The sequence below is a fragment of the Anomaloglossus baeobatrachus genome, chromosome 4 (genome assembly GCF_048569485.1).
Source record: "Anomaloglossus baeobatrachus isolate aAnoBae1 chromosome 4, aAnoBae1.hap1, whole genome shotgun sequence".
In the NCBI taxonomy this organism is placed as follows: domain Eukaryota; kingdom Metazoa; phylum Chordata; class Amphibia; order Anura; family Aromobatidae; genus Anomaloglossus; species Anomaloglossus baeobatrachus.
The window spans coordinates 384,149,980-384,166,521 of NC_134356.1; the positions used below are offsets into that span (position 1 = coordinate 384,149,980).

The 16,542-nt window shown below is 39.9% G+C and overlaps 1 protein-coding gene across 1 annotated transcript in view; it reads right to left on the reverse strand.

The window, feature by feature from the left end:
• The window catches only part of SEMA3A (semaphorin 3A), a 376,079-nt gene that overhangs the window by 48,787 nt on the left and 310,750 nt on the right, over positions 1–16,542 (reverse strand). Inside the window, exons 11-12 of the mRNA XM_075345229.1 lie at positions 14,877–15,096; positions 511–602 (exon numbers count right to left, since the gene is read on the reverse strand). Of these exons, the coding sequence (XP_075201344.1) occupies positions 511–602; positions 14,877–15,096 (312 nt within the window). The remainder of the gene's footprint in view (positions 1–510; positions 603–14,876; positions 15,097–16,542) is intronic.

Sequence of the window (16,542 nt, forward strand, 5' to 3'; positions counted from 1 at the left end):
AATAGAAGGTGTAAATTTAGACCAATCAGTCTTAAGATAATAATAATAATAATAATAATAATAATAATAATATTTATTCACTTATATAGTGCCATTAATTCAACAGCACTTTACATACATCAGAATCCCTGTCCCCTTTATTTTGTCTTTGGAGTGTGGGAGGAAACCAAAGAACCCGGAGGAAACCCACGCAAACACTCGGAGAACATACAAACTCCTTACAGATGTTGTCCATGGTGGGATTTGAACCCAGGACCCCAGTGCTGCAAGACTGCAGTGCTAACCACTGAGCTACCCCTCTTCTTATTTGTTAAATTGGTGCAGTCTAACACTGTTTAGTCTACCTTTGCACTATCTAATAAGTAGACAGTATTAATAAATTTGCCTAAATATATATATATATTTATAAAAAAAATGTACCATACAAGTCCCCACCAGGATATACACTTGGTATTTTGGCACTGTATAATATTGATCTGTAACATACTGCTACTAAAACATTGTACCTACCCTAAACACAGTCATTTCTTCCAGAAGTACTTCTTCTAAATCATGCCAAGTCTCCTTGGGAACAGAAACCACTTTTAAAACAGTCCCGATGTCTGCAAGAAAGATATATTTTGTATGTTATTATAGCTGGAAAAAGAAAAAAAAAATTGAGGTCTAATACAGTTAGTTTATTTATGGAATATGCATGACAAATTACCAATAACAAAAAATAAATACCGCTTGACGCTTTATTTAATTTAGTGGTTTCTGAAACTTAAAATTATTTAATCAATGTCATCCTAATAAAAATGGTGATATTTTACTACTAGGAAATAAAGCTATATTGTACATTTATGGGGTATAAATCAGCCACAGTACAAATAGATCTCACAAAGAAATATACAGAACAAATATAAAATTCTTGTTAAAATCAACATAAATATCGCATTTTATGTTTTTAATTTTTGCTATAAAATATAAAAGGCAGGATTTGGGACTCTAAACAAAAGTAGTAAAAATATGTAAAATGTTATGCTATGTACTTATTGTGGCAATTTGATACTTGAGGGTTTAGATGGATGTGGATTTTGTCTTGAAACACAGTTTATTAAAGCTTTTTTCACTATAAAACTAGAAGCGAGCGGTATATCCCCAGTAGTATATGACATGCATTTTCTTGTACTTGTTATGAGTTTCTGTGTGTTTTATGATTGTTCTTAAACACTTGAGAACATATATCAGTGACCAAAATGTGTCACATATGTACAAAGGTCCAGATAACATCTTTGTTGATCTTTGAGGGCACTTGTCAAGCTGGAGTACAGCTAAATTTACACTTCAGTCTCCGCACAGCTGCATGCTGGAGGCACTTCATTTAACCTATATGGCATTCCCTTCAAATGTACAGTTTTTTCCATTCTTTGTTTCATACCATGCATTCTGACAAACAGCTTTAAACAATAACATTTTAATAATGGCCTTCTATTAGGTTGAGACTAGTGCTTTATAACTTCGAGACACAGTATTTTTTTCTGTACATTAAGATGTAGATCACATCAAGGTGAAGTCTAGAAGGAATCCAGATTTTGATAGTTCATGCTAACATCATACTTTTATGTAAATATATGTGTTTAATTAGAATATCTTTTACTCTTATCCATTGTAAATATTAGGCTTATCGTCTCTGTATCTAGGTAAATCTAGACTCTAGACGTCATTGGTATGGGACTGCTGAAAACTAATACAGATACATATCAGCCACATACTGAGTCATAGCAACAAATCAAAGTCCGTCTGTCATATATCCTGCAGCTAGTAAATGAAAACAGTTGCTATAGGCTTTCTTATTCAGTATTTCACAAAATTATGACTGTTGAGGAATACGGGGAATACAACCAACAGGGTAATCTTCAATAAATTATTTACTGTAATGGCCATGTCCTTCTTTTCTTCGATACATACATTGGAACTTTATATATAAAGTTTGATCAATAAATTTAAGCCAAATAATTAATATTTATTCATTTATATAGCTCTATTAATTCCTCAGTGCTTTACATACATTGGCAACACTGTCCCCATTGGAGCTCACAATCTAAGGTCCCTATCTGTATGTTTTTGGAGTGTGGGAGGAAACCGGAGAACCCGGAGGAAACCCACGCAAACACAGGGAGAACATACAAACTTCTTGCAGATGTTGTCCTTGGTGGGATTTGAACCCAGGACCCCAGTGCTGCAAGACTGCAGTGCTAACCAGGATTGTAGGATTTTATTATTAGATTTAAGAAGTTAAAAAAATGCAATATTTCAAGCTTTTGAAATAAGCTGTATTTAGAATATATTCAGCTGCACTAATTACACTAAAGAAAAAAAAGCTAACAGGTTATATGGGACTAAAGGCCCCTGTCACACACAGAGATAAATCTTTGGCAGATTTGTGGTTGCAGTGAAATCATGGACATATTGTTCCATTTGTACACAGCCACAAACCTGGCACTGATTGTCCACAATTTCACTGCAACCACAGATCTGCTGCAGATTTATCTCTGTGTGTGACGGGGCCTTAAGTATCTTTCTTCATGTTATCTGTATATGTGTACACTATGGGTAAATAAAATAAATGTATTACCAGTTCCACAGCCCTGTGTAGTAGGTTTATACAGTTTTTTGAATAACAAACTAGCAGTTTATTGAATAATAGTCCAAAATGTTTAGGATTTAGATTCTGCTTTGACTGGTATTAGGTAATTACAAATCATATGAACTCTTATGAAGATACAGTTAGGTCCAGAAATATTTGGACAGTGACACAATTTTCGCGAGTTGGGCTCTGCATGCCACCACATTGGATTTGAAATGAAATCTCTACAACAGAATTCAAGTGCAGATTGTAACATTTAATTTGAAGGTTTGAACAAAAATATCTGATAGAAATTGTAGGAATTGTGCACATTTCTTTACAAACACTCCCCATTTTAGGAGGTCAAAAGTAATCGGACAAATAAACCAAACCCAAAAAAAAATTTTTAGTTTCAATATTTTGTTGCGAATCCTTTGGAGGCAATCGCTGCCTTAAGTCTGGACCCCATGGACATCACCAAACGCTGGGTTTCCTCCTTCTTAATCCTTTGCCAGGCCTTTACAGCCGCAGCCTTCAGGTCTTGCTTGTTTGTGGGTCTTTCCGTCTTAAGTCTGGATTTGAGCAAGTGAAATGCATGCTCAATTGGGTTAAGATCTGGTGATTGACTTGGCCATTGCAGAATGTTCCACTTTTTTGCACTCAAACTCCTGGGTAGCTTTGGCTGTATGCTTGGGGTCATTGTCCATCTGTACTATGAAGCGCCGTCTGATCAACTTTGCGGCATTTGGCTGAATCTGGGCTGAAAGTATATCCCGGTACATTTCAGAATTCATCCGGCTACTCTTGTCTGCTGTTATGTCATCAATAAACACAAGTGACTTAGTGCCATTGAAAGCCATGCATGCCCATGCCATCACGTTGCCTCCACCATGTTTTACAGAGGATGTGGTGTGCCTTGGATCATGTGCCGTTCCCTTTCTTCTCCAAACTTTTTTCTTCCCATCATTCTGGTACAGGTTGATCTTTGTCTCATCTGTCCATAGAATACTTTTCCAGAACTGAGCTGGCTTCATGAGGTGTTTTTCAGCAAATTTAACTCTGGCCTGTCTATTTTTGGAATTGATGAATGGTTTGCATCTAGATGTGAACCCTTTGTATTTACTTTCATGGAGTCTTCTCTTTACTGTTGACTTAGAGACAGATACACCTACTTCACTGAGAGTGTTCTGGACTTCAGTTGATGTTGTGAACGGGTTCTTCTTCACCAAAGAAAGTATGCGGCGATCATCCACCACTGTTGTCATCCGTGGACGCCCAGGCTTTTTTGAGTTCCCAAGCTCACCAGTCAATTCCTTTTTTCTCAGAATGTACCCGACTGTTGATTTTGCTACTCCAAACATGTCTGCTATCTCTCTGATGGATTTTTTCTTTTTTTTCAGCCTCAGGATGTTTTGCTTCACCTCAATTGAGAGTTCCTTAGACCGCATGTTGTCTGGTCACAGCAACAGCTTCCAAATGCAAAACCACACACCTGTAATCAACCCCAGACCTTTTAACTACTTCATTGATTACAGGTTAATGAGGGAGACACCTTCAGAGTTAATTGCAGCCCTTAGAGTCCCTTGTCCAATTACTTTTGGTCCCTTGAAAAAGAGGAGGCTATGCATTACAGAGCTATGATTCCTAAACCCTTTCTCCGATTTGGATGTGAAAACTCTCATATTGCAGCTGGGAGTGTGCACTTTGACCCCATATTATATATATAATTGTATTTCTGAACATGTTTTTGTAAACAGCTAAAATAACAAAAATTGTGTCACTGTCCAAATATTTCTGGACCTAACTGTATATCCTTTGATTTATCTGAAGTGCTTCAAGTTTCTAGGCTCATATCCAAAACTGTACCAGCTTTTGACCCACAGGCAAAAGCTTCACAATGTAAAGTATTTTATGTGTAGCTATCATGGTATTCTATTTCATTCTATACTATTCATTTATGATGCCTTTAGCGCTTTTCTGGCACAAGGCACACAGTGTGACTGAAACGGCCTATCCTTAACATAGGTCACCAATGTCTAATCAGCCGAGGTGCAACACCCCGCACCCCCATTAATCAGCTGTTTTTGGATCCGGCAATAGTAGCAGGTGGCTGTTAATGCTCAGTTCCAGAGCTACCCCACCAACTGATAGCAGCCATGGCTGGGTACTGCAAATCCACCTTCCATTTAATCAATAGGAGAAGGATGTGCAAAACCTGGCAGCGACCACTATCAAAAGATAGGCCAGCACCAGAACTGATCATTTCCGGTTGCCTGCTGCTGCCATCGGCACCAAGTACAGCTATTCCGCAGGGGTGCCGTGTTGTACACTGACCGAAGCAGGAATTGATTGTAGACAATCAATGTAAAAGTAGTGGACAACCTCTTTAATCAATTTCTAATCCACCATCACATTTGATTTCTTGCTGTATCATTACTTAAACTTGGAAAAAAAAGTCAATTATTTTAATTTCCATTTATTACAACTATGTGTTTATTTAAGGTATAGGCTTTATGGATCAAATGTGTCCCGGGAATATTAATGTAAACAAGGTAAACAGATATTCCCAAATTTATCAAAATTTATTACAATATAAAAAACACACCAAAGTGTAAAACACAAGAATGGCCATATAGGTCATGTACACATAAATATTGTCAATTGACAGGATAAATATATGAAGGTATCAACAGGTTCACAGACAGATGATAATAATGGAGCAAAGGACTTAGCTTGTAGACTATAGCTAGTTATTCTTTCCAACACCATAAATGTGGGGCATAGCAGTCCATACAAGTCCAAGCAATTATATGCTGTTGCTCTTCAAATGTCCTTTATAGCAGGGGTGAACCATCAGCCTTCATGATAACAGTAAAGGAACTCCACCTCAGGAACTCCACGTCGACGCGTTTCCCCACACAGGGAGTGCGGTTCATCAGGAGGCCAGAGTGATATGGAAGTCAGATATGCAGGTCCATGGCGTCAGATACAAGGATCCACGGTGGTGCAGATAATACTGTGCAGATAACCACCACAGTCCGAATGAGCATCAGTCAGTCTACAAGCTAAGTCCTTTGCTCCATTATTATCATCTGTCTGTGAACCTGTTGATACCTTCATATATTTATCCTGTCAATTGACAATATTTATGTGTACATGACCTATATGGCCATTCTTGCGTTTTACACTTTGGTGTGTTTTTATATTGTAATTAATTTTGATATATTTGTGAATATCTGTTTACCTTATGTGTTTATTTACCTATAAAAGTCAATGACAATCACCAGCAAAAAAAGACAATGTAAGATTATTTCTTCCTTTGAGAGGCACAGATTGTAAACTAAGTAACTTTGGTTCTTTAACCCCTTCACGACCGCGGGCAGTAAAATTACGTCCTATTTTAACATGACTTAACGACCAGGGACGTAATTTTACTGCCTAAACTTCATTTGATTGCCGTGGCCATAGCAACGGCTTTCAAATGATGTCCCCTGCTGTTTCTTACAGCAGGGGACCTTGCTTGACCCCAGGGGGGGTGGCATCGCCACCCCCCATAGGCGATCGATGTGAATGGCTGTTCAAATCGGAACCGCCAATCACATTGATCACGCTGTTTTCGGCAAAAAAAAATGCCAAAAATGGTGTGATCCTGTAAAATCCAGCTAGGACCGGGGCTGCAGCAGCTCCGATCATTGGCTGGAAGCAAGCAGACACCGTGGCCCCCCCTGCAGCACTGATTGGAGCGATCGTGCTATGACGCGCAATCGCTCCAATCAGTGTGAAGTGGGGCGGTCTGATCTGCCGGTGGCCGCCCTCCCCAGGCCTGTGCTGGTCTGGGCACCCTCCCCCAACATGTCTGCAGCGTGCAGCACTGGCTGGTACTAGTGGTACCACGCCACCGCTGCTGCTGCCGCTGCTGTCACGTCACGGAGCAGGAGCGGTGAGTATTGTGCTCACCTTGCAGTCCCTGCGCGCTTCCGTAATGGCCCCTGCTCGTGCCCCCCTGCGATCTGCCCCCCCGACATCCCGATCTGCCCCCCCGACATCCCGATCTGCCCCCCGACATCCCGATCTGCCCCCCGACATCTCTATTCTGCAGCTCCTCCGGTATCTCCCTCCTCCTTTGCTCTCCTTGCAGCCCCTGCATGCTCTTGTGATTGCTCCTGTGCGCTACCGTAATGGCCCCTGCCCGTGCCCCCCTGCGATCTGCCCCCCCGACATCCCGATCTGCCCCCCCCCGACATCTCTATTCTGCAGCTCCTCCGGTATCCCTCCTCCCCTGCTCTCCTTGCAGCCCCTGCGCGCTCTTGTGTTTTGCTCCTGCGCGCTCCCGTAATGGCCCCTGCCCGTGCCCCCCTGCAATCTGCCCCCCGACATCCCGATCTGCCCCCCCGACATCCCGATCTGCCCCCCCGACATCCCGATCTGCCCTCCGACATCCCGATCTTCCCCCCCCGACATCTTGATCTGCCCCCAGACATCCCGATCTGCCCCCAGACATCCCAATCTGCCCCCCGACATCCCAATCTGCCGGCCTCCCCCGTGATCTTTATTCTGCAGCTCCTCCGGTATCTCCCTCCTCTGCTCTCCCCCTCTGCTCTCCCCCTCCCCCTCTGCTGTCCCCGTCCCCCTCTGCTGTCCCCCCGACGCCCTCTTACCTGTCTTCACCGGCCGATCACATCTGCCTCCATCGCTGGGTCCTTCTTCCTGGGTCTTCTGCTGAGCTGTCCAACTTCCTACCTGCTGGCTGCTGCTGTAAAGCTGTTCCTTGCCTTTTGTTCCTCCTGCTAATCCTCTGGGTACTGTGAGTATAACTTTTTTTTTTTCTTTTTTTTCCTCTGTCCCCTTTCTATTTTTACACCTCATGCGTCCGTGTGTCTCGCCGAGCGCTGATCAGGGATGCAGATAACATATCTGCATCCGTGGTCAGTTTTCGGCGGGACTTTTTTTCCCGTATTCCCGACGCTTTTTGTATCGCATATGTCTGTGCGTCCCGCCGAGCGCTGATCAGGGATGCACATAACGGATCGGCATCCCTGCTCAATTTTTGGCGTGACAAAAAGCATCGGGGATACGGGAAAAAAAGTCACGCCAAAAATTGAGCAGGGATGCCGATCCGTTAAGTGCATCCCTGATCAGCGCTCGGCGGGACGCACGGACTGATGCAATACAAAAAGCGTCGGGGATACGGAAAAAAAAGTATCGCATCTGTCCGTGCGTCCCGCTGAGCGCGGATCAACATCCCTGCTCAATTTTTGGTGTGACTTTTTTTTTTTCCATATCCCCAGCGCTTTTTGTATCTCATCCGACCGTGCCTCCTGCAGCGGCCGATCAGTGCACTGCATCTGTGCGTTTGAAAAGTCAAATGGCGTTCCTTGTCTTCTGAGCCCCGCCATGAGCCCAAACAATTGATTTCCACCACATGTGAGGTATCTGCGTACTCGGGAAAAATTGCACAATACGTTTTATGGTGCATTTTTTCCTGATACCGTTGTAAAAAGAAAAAAAAACTACCTTGTTGCTGCAAAAATTTAAAAAAAAAATTAAAAAAAATAAATAATTTTCACGGTTCAACGTTATCAACTTTCAGTGGAGCCCCAAGGGGCTCACTAAACATCTAGATAAATTCCTTGAGGGGTCTAGTTCCAAAATGGGGTAATTTGTGGGGGAGCTTCACTGTTTAGGCACCATGGGGGGGGGTCTAAAAACGTGACATGGCGTCCGCTAATGATTCCAATCAATTTTGCTGTCAAATGGTGCCCTTCTCTTCTGAGCCCCGCCATGCACCCAACAATTACTTTCCACCACATGTGAGGTATCTGCGTACTCAGGAGAAAATGGACAATACATTTTATGTTGCATTTTTTCCCGATACCCATGTGAAAAAAAAGCTACCTAGTGGAAGCAACAGTTTTGTGGTAAAAAAAATTTTTTTTTCTTTTCACGGCTCAACGTTATAAACTTCTGTGAAGCCCCCAGGTGTTCAAAGTGCTCATCAAACATCTAGAAAAAATATTTGAGGGCTCTAGTTTCCAAAATGGGGTCACTTGTGGGGGAGCTCCATTGTTTAGGCACCTCAGGGGGTCTTCAAACCCGACATGGCGTCCGCTAATGAGTGCAGCTAATTCTGTGTTCAAAATGGCGCTCCTTGCCTTTCGACCTCTGCCGTGCACCCAAACAATTGATTTTTACCACATATGGGGTATCAGTGTACTCAGGAGAAAATGCACAATAAATTGTAGGGTGCACTTTCTCTTTTCTCCCTTGTAAAAATGAAAATTTTATGGCTAAAGTAACATTTTTGTGTTAAAAAGTAAAATTTTCATTTTTTCCTTCCACATTGCTTTGGTTCCTGTGAAGCACCTAAAGGGTTAATAAACTTCTTGGATGTGGTTTTGAGCAGTGTGAGGGGTGCAGATTTTAGAATGGGGTCACTTTTGGGTATTTTCTGTCACCTCGGCCTCTCAAAGTCACTTCAAATGTGATGTGGTCCCTAAAAAAAATATTTTGTAAATTTTGTTGGAAAAATTAGAAATTGCTAATAAACTTTGACCCCTTCTAACTTCCTAACGAAAAAAAAATTTCTTTCGAAAATTGCGCTGATGTAAAGTTGACAAGTGGGAAATGTTATTTAGTAACTATTTTGTGTGACATATCTCTCAGATTTATGGGCATAAATTTTCAAAGTTTGAAAATTGCGAAATTTTCCAAATTTTCGCACAATTTCCTAAATTTTCACAAATAAACGCAAAAAGTATCAGCCTAAATTTACCACTGACATGAAGTACAATATGTCACGAAAAAATAATGTCAAAATCGCCAGGATCCGTTTAAGCGTTCCAGAGTTATAACCTGTCAAAGTGACACTGGTCAGAATTGCAAAAAATGGCCCGGTCATTATGGTGTTTTAGTGGCCGGGGGTGAAGGGGTTAAAGTGATATGTATTGTAAAATGTCTTGCATGTTATACTGACATATCAGAATTTTTTGGGGCGTTTTTAGCAATTGACTGTTGTTCTGTACAAACAAATATTTTTATAGGCAGCCTACAGGTACAGTTCAGTATATAATTGCTACCTTTTTTTTTTTTCTAGATATTAGTGGTATTTCAGTGCTACAAACCCCACCAACAATTTTCTTCTGTCAAGTCTATATGTATTAAAAAAATGGAACAGTAACATCTTGAGCCATTAAAGGGAATCGGTCATGTGGAAAATTCTATTAACCTTCAAATATGGGGTGAATCTGCAGATTAATAACATTCTGAATCTGCCTGACACCTGCATATTAAGCCTCACTAACAGGAGGATATGAACTTTAATCCTCCCGGCAGCGTTCAGGATTCAGTCAGGGGGAGTAGTGATGCGGGTTCAGTCACCGCTTTTAGTATGGAGAGTGACAGCTATAACTCCACCCCTCACATTGACTGACAGCACTTGCCTAATGCCGAGTGGTTGTCAGTCAGTGCGGGGGAGTGCAGTTACAGCTGCCATTTTCCATGCACATAGCGGTGACTGAACGTGCACTGGCATTACTGAAACCTGAATGCTGCTAGGAGGACGAAAGTTCCTTTCTTCCCGGCAGCAGGATTTAATGTGCAGATGCTGGGCAGGTTCAAAATGTTTTTAACCTGCAGAGTAACCCCATATCTGCAGGTTAATATTTCATTTTTTACTTGATAGGTTCCCTTAAAACTATTTAGCATGTCATTTGTGATTTCAAACAGAAGTAAACTTTAAAAAAAGCATTAAGAAAAAAAACAATTAACCAAGAATGTAAAATTAAATACTTATTCCCCTTTGGAATAATATTTATTATTTTTTGTGTTTTAAAAATATTGTGCAGTTATTGGTAAGTGGGCTTCAACTAATTGCAGTCCTATAAGTTATCAAGTCTCATCAAAAGTAGGGTTGTCAGAAATATATGTAGCGTTAAAATGACATTTCCTACCCAAATAAATAGTGAATAAAAACTGAAGATGTGATTTGCAATATGAACCCCAGACTACCAAGCTGCTCTCAGGGTTATACTATGGCAGGGGACCAGGTTCTTTCATAGTAAGGTATCGAAGTTGGCCAGCAGAAGACTAAACTTTTTGAAGTTGGACTTGGAACCAATCGCCTAAGGGGTGTTTTACACGCTGCGACATCGCTAGCGATAGCTAGCGATGTCGTGCGCGATAGTACCCGCCCCTGTCGCTCGTGCGACATTTGGTGATCGCTGCCATAGCGAACATTATCGCAACGGCAGCGTCACATGCACATACCTTCTCACCGACGTCGCTGTGACCGCAGAACAATCCCTCCTTCAAGGGGGAGGTGCGTTCGGCGTCATAGCGACGTCACTGCGGCATCACTAAGCAGCTGCCCAATAGCAGAGGAGGGGCGGAAATGAGTGGGTGGAATATCCCGCCCACCTCCTTCCTTCCTCATGGACGCAAGTAAGGAGATGTTCGTCGTTCCTGCGGTGTCACACATAGCGATGTGTGATGCCGCAGGAATGACGAACAACATCGTACCTGCAGCAGCAATGACATTATGAAAAGGAGCGACGTGTCAACAATCAACGATGTTGGACGCTTTTGCAATCATTGATCGTCACTCCTTGGTATCACACGCTGCAATGTCGCTAACGGCGCCGGATGTGCGTCACTAACGACGTGACCCCGACAATATATCGTTAGCGATGTCGCAGCGTGTAAAGCACCCTTAAGGCTCAGAAAATTATTTTTCCCCAATAATGATATAGTAAAACATGTGGAAAAACATGGATATTGGGAAGCTCTTTATAATTTATAGCAGTCCCCAATAATATTTTTTCTAGTGAGGCCATGGCACCCCAGTTTGACACTGACTGCACCGCTAAGTGAACTCAGAGATCAAAGCAGCATAAACATGCCAGCTAAACAGCTTGAAATATCCTTGGCTTGCCAGAAGGATAGGACAGCTGAGCATCTACCAGGAAAGTGTTTGGTAGGCTACAACAAGAAACTATTCATAGCAGAATTCAAGTAGTACCATAAAATTCTAAAATCTTTACGTGATGAATAGTCGCTATTACCCTACTCACTCATACTATAGTCATGCATTGTGATATTTCCCCAAAGCAAAATGGTATAGATTAATTATAACAATTTTCATTGAAAAGTGAAAGGTGCTATTTTGATTGCTGAATTCAATTTACGTCCTGAAAGAAAAATGTGTCAAGAACAAAATATTGTAGTGAGAACTTTCAGCACTTATTACCTATAAATGCTTTAGTCTAGATGCAGACTTTGATAAGTAAAGGGTGAAATTTGACAACTAACCTCTGGGAACCTTAATTAAAACGAATTGGCTCTCTCTGAAGAATACTGAATGGTAAAAGGTCCAAGCCTCTGCATCTGCAGGAACTTTAGAGGTCAAAGGTAACATAAGTTAATCACTATGGAGACTGTGATCAGGCCTCAGGTACCAAAGCTGCACTGTATCCGAGTTGCAGATCAAGTTTTGAAGAGTAGAATTTCAAATACTTTCACACAAATTAAAACATCTACTTCTTTTAAGATCAATAGGCTCCAGTTTACAGCTCGGCTAAAGGATAAGAGGGCTATTAATTCACTTTAATGACAGAAGCGCTTCCACTATTTGAAATATTACCTCAGGTCATATATTTAGAGAATTGATCCACCGAGACATTGATTGCACTTGGTAAGTCATACAAGCTACAGGGTACACAGAGCAATACAAACTATATTTTTATATTGCATAGAAAGATCAAATAAATAGGAAAAAATACCCATTATACTTTATTACTGGATGGTTTGCATTGTATTATTGGGTTGTATCCTTTGCAGACTTTTTTAATCTCTAGTGTTTGCAAAAAAATGCCTTAGACCTCCAGTTTAGTTGTTTTGACGGCTATTATCATGTTTTAATGTTGGGACTTAAGACTTTGACATTGATGGGGATTATCTAAGGAAGTAAAGACCTACTCAGGCATCCATGGTCCGTTCACTTTGAATTATTTACTTCCCATTTAGAAGAGAGGAAGAGCAGCTGTCTTTAACCCAAGCAACATGTGTCTAAAGCCTGAGCAGGAGGAAACAATTGACAATAAATAAGTAAACTTCAAATTTAATAATTAAGTATGGTGGTGACAAACCATAAGGGTGTCAATGATCTACGTTATGTCCTAGCAAATCTCAATAAATAATCTAATCTGTCATGACAAATGGTGCACTTTGCGTTACCCTTGTCCAGGTCAGCCACAGAGTTTGCTCTATAGGATCATTTGGTCATCCTGTTAGTTTTAACAGTAATGTGCTAATTAACAACTGTCAATTTTAACCAAGTGTCTACTTACGAGTGTTACTATTCTACATATGCCACAAACATGTGAACAGCCTGGGGGCCACATAAAGGCTATAGACCTGCCATGGCTTGCAGTTCCATAGCTGTCACTTAATAAGCTTGGACAATACAATAAATGTAAAATGTACAAATACAGATTTGTAAATATGAGATAAAATATTAGAATATGGCTGACAAGTCTGTACAAAGTAAGACTCTCTTGGTGAGCTTTAGGGAAAAGGGCATTCATTGTGAAGACTAAGACCGAATACTAGTCAAAATTATTACGAAGAGATAACTACTTTGTGTCCTACAGCTACAATAATATTGGGCAATGTAAATTTCATACATACCAGAAAACAGTTTCTCACTGCACATACAGACCCCTTAACAATGGAATACTACTATCATGGTTTGAGATCAGTATGCAAAAAAAGTCCATGGGAATGTATATTATATAAATTATATATATATATATATATATATATATATATATATATATATACACATACATACACACACACATACACATACATACACACGTGTATATATTATACACACACACACATATATATATATATATATATATATATATACACACACACTGTATATACTTACTGTCTATCTTCATAGAACCATAATTACTATGCTTTTGGGGATGGTTTACATATAAACATTTATTCAATTCATATACAGCATACGGATGCGATATGTGAACCAGCAGGGCAAAACAGGTGCAAAAAAAGGAGAGGGCCCTAGGTTTAGAATCCACTGGGGGTTTGCGATTTTATATATACAGTATATGTACATATATATATATATATATATATATATATATATATATATATATATATATATATAAACAAATACACACGATCACATACACAATATATATTATATATATATATATATATATATATAATATATATAGATGCACACACACACACACGCACACACGCACAACACACACCTTCTAACAAGAGCAAAAAGACCAAGGACTGGCGAGCACCTCCTGACAGGATGAAAAAAGTGTGAACAGGTGCAAGCTGCTTTAACTGCATAATATACAAATAAAAGAAAACAACAGCATTCTGTGTGTACAAAGAGATATGCGTACCCTGAACGTAAGAATTTTATTTTGAAATCCATTAATGACAAAAAGGTGTTACTTATAAAACTGAGGTACTTAGAGCAGAAATTTGCCTAATTGTGTGAGGCATCAGCCATGAAAATGTTGGTTTGTATACACTTTCTAGAATACAGTGTATAGTTCACAAGTCCATTTAAAGTCAACTGTAAAACATCCTGATCTCTGCTTGTATTAATGCCTAATATTACATTAAACTGTTCGCTCACTTCCCATGGAGTTCTTTCTGCCAGGAATTAGAGTGGGGTCAGAATATTTGAATGACAGAAAAAGTTTTATAGCTTTCACAGAATCAGATAAGCAGAAAGGGAACTAATTGTAAAAGCTCGACACCATAACACCCATAGCAAAAATTATTTCACACTTTAATTCTCAATCCACATATGCCCTCTTCCTGAACTAACTGGAAGACTTTCCCACAGATGTAAAATGTTTAACTAAAGCTTCAACCAAGTGTTCAGTTTTCCTCTGATTTATGTCAGGCATCAATTTGAACTGAGTCAGGAGATTTACAACACAGGAATCTGAAAACTGACCCCGAGTACCCAATTGCATACTTTGATGGCGGCATTTAGCAATAATATCACACTCAGAATGAAACAGATCCTTTCCAACACACTTCCCTTTACTGTGATCTCATCCCAGTGTTAATATTTAAGCTATTCCTTTTAACCATCATTTGGATCACTAAAACTTTCCCGTTTAAGCTGAGCCAGAGAGCTTTTTATGTGTATCCTTACTAAATTGAAAATATACTGTATATGTTTTCTAAAATATGCTGGAAATCGTACCTGTTCCAATAAACATTACATCATATTGTCCATCTTCTGCTTCCACACGATCTACCACGACCTGGGAAAACTGATAATCCACTTCAGTTTTAATTATTATTGGACGGTTGTTGATTGGGAAAACAGAGTTGTACATGGCTGGGTGACTCCTGGCAAACATTATGACTTCATCCGGGAGATCTTTTGTTGAGTCAAAACCTCCAAATGTCTTGCTCGGACACTAAATATCAAGGAAATGATAAATATTAAAGTTAAATGCTAACAGGTAACCAATGAAAAATTAGCCTTTAGAAATAATCATCACTACATACTTGTATCTGTTGGAAACTTCAATAACAAATTACACACAAAAGACAAATGTGTGTACAGTCAAAACAAGACACACAATTCAAATTTCGCGAGTTTACTATTAACCCCATTTAATACAAGGTTATTTACAATCTTTACACTTCACTTTTTCCCCACTCTTCTTCCAACAGCCATAATTGTTTTATTTTTCCATCTATATAGTCGTACAAAGGCTCACTGTCTTTTTGCAAGACAAAGTGTAGTATTTGAAGAAAGGACTTCACTTTACTATATAATGTACTGAAAAACAACAACAACTAAAAAAAAAATCTCCCAAATACATAATTCCACAATTTGTTTTATTTTCTAACTCCTCCTGTACCAGTCTGTGCCTTCTATTGTTCATGATTATTGTACTTGTCTATGTATGCTCCCTCCCTTTTTTCACATGTAAAAAGTGCCATGGAATAAATGGTACTATAATAATAAATAATAATTCACACTTTACCGTATTCATAAGGGCTGATACATTTAAGTGTTTATGCCAGAATACTGGTGTAAAATACTTTGAATAATCAAACATTTTCATACAAACTTGAGTAAAAATTGTGACTTTCACCATTATATTTAAATAGTGATGGGCGGACCCACATATACCCATATCGGTGGGTCCAACCTGGATTAAAAAAACAAAAACAAAAAAAAATGCTGTTTGGGGCTGGTATTGAACATCTGGCTGGACGCCTATCCACATTAAAGTCTCAGGGGACCCGAGGTGCTTAAAAATGATGCTAGAAGGAATAAGGGGATTTGAGCAAGCGCTTCATACTTAACAGTCTTTGCACGGCTGTACACTACTTCTGGGGCCACTCATTATCTTCATGCATATGTATTGCTTCCCAAGCCCATCAGCAGTCCCCGGTGTTTCTGATTGGTTGCAATCAGACACCGCTCCCAGCCTGTGTGATAGTGTAGCTGACTACTTTCAAACACACACGCTATCTGCATCTATATTGGTGTAAAAATAAATAAATTAGCATAAGGTCCTCCATATTATGATACACAGCACAGGTAAAGCATACAGCTACAGGCTGCAGCCTCCAGCAGTGTGCTTCTCTTGGCTGTGTAGCAAAATTAAAGGAACCGTATGCGGTTTGTTTTGTTTTTTTAAATAATTTAAATAAATAGTTTGCGGTCCCCTCCAATTTTGACACCTGCTTGACTGCAATCAATCAGAGACAGAGGGACTGTCAGTGGGTGGGGGAGCAGTGCATATGCATGAAGATAATAAGCAATCCTGGAAGAAGAGTGAGTGACCTTGGAAGCAGTGTTCAGGCTGCAGTAAGATCAATAAGTATGAAGCGCTTGCTTTTTTGTT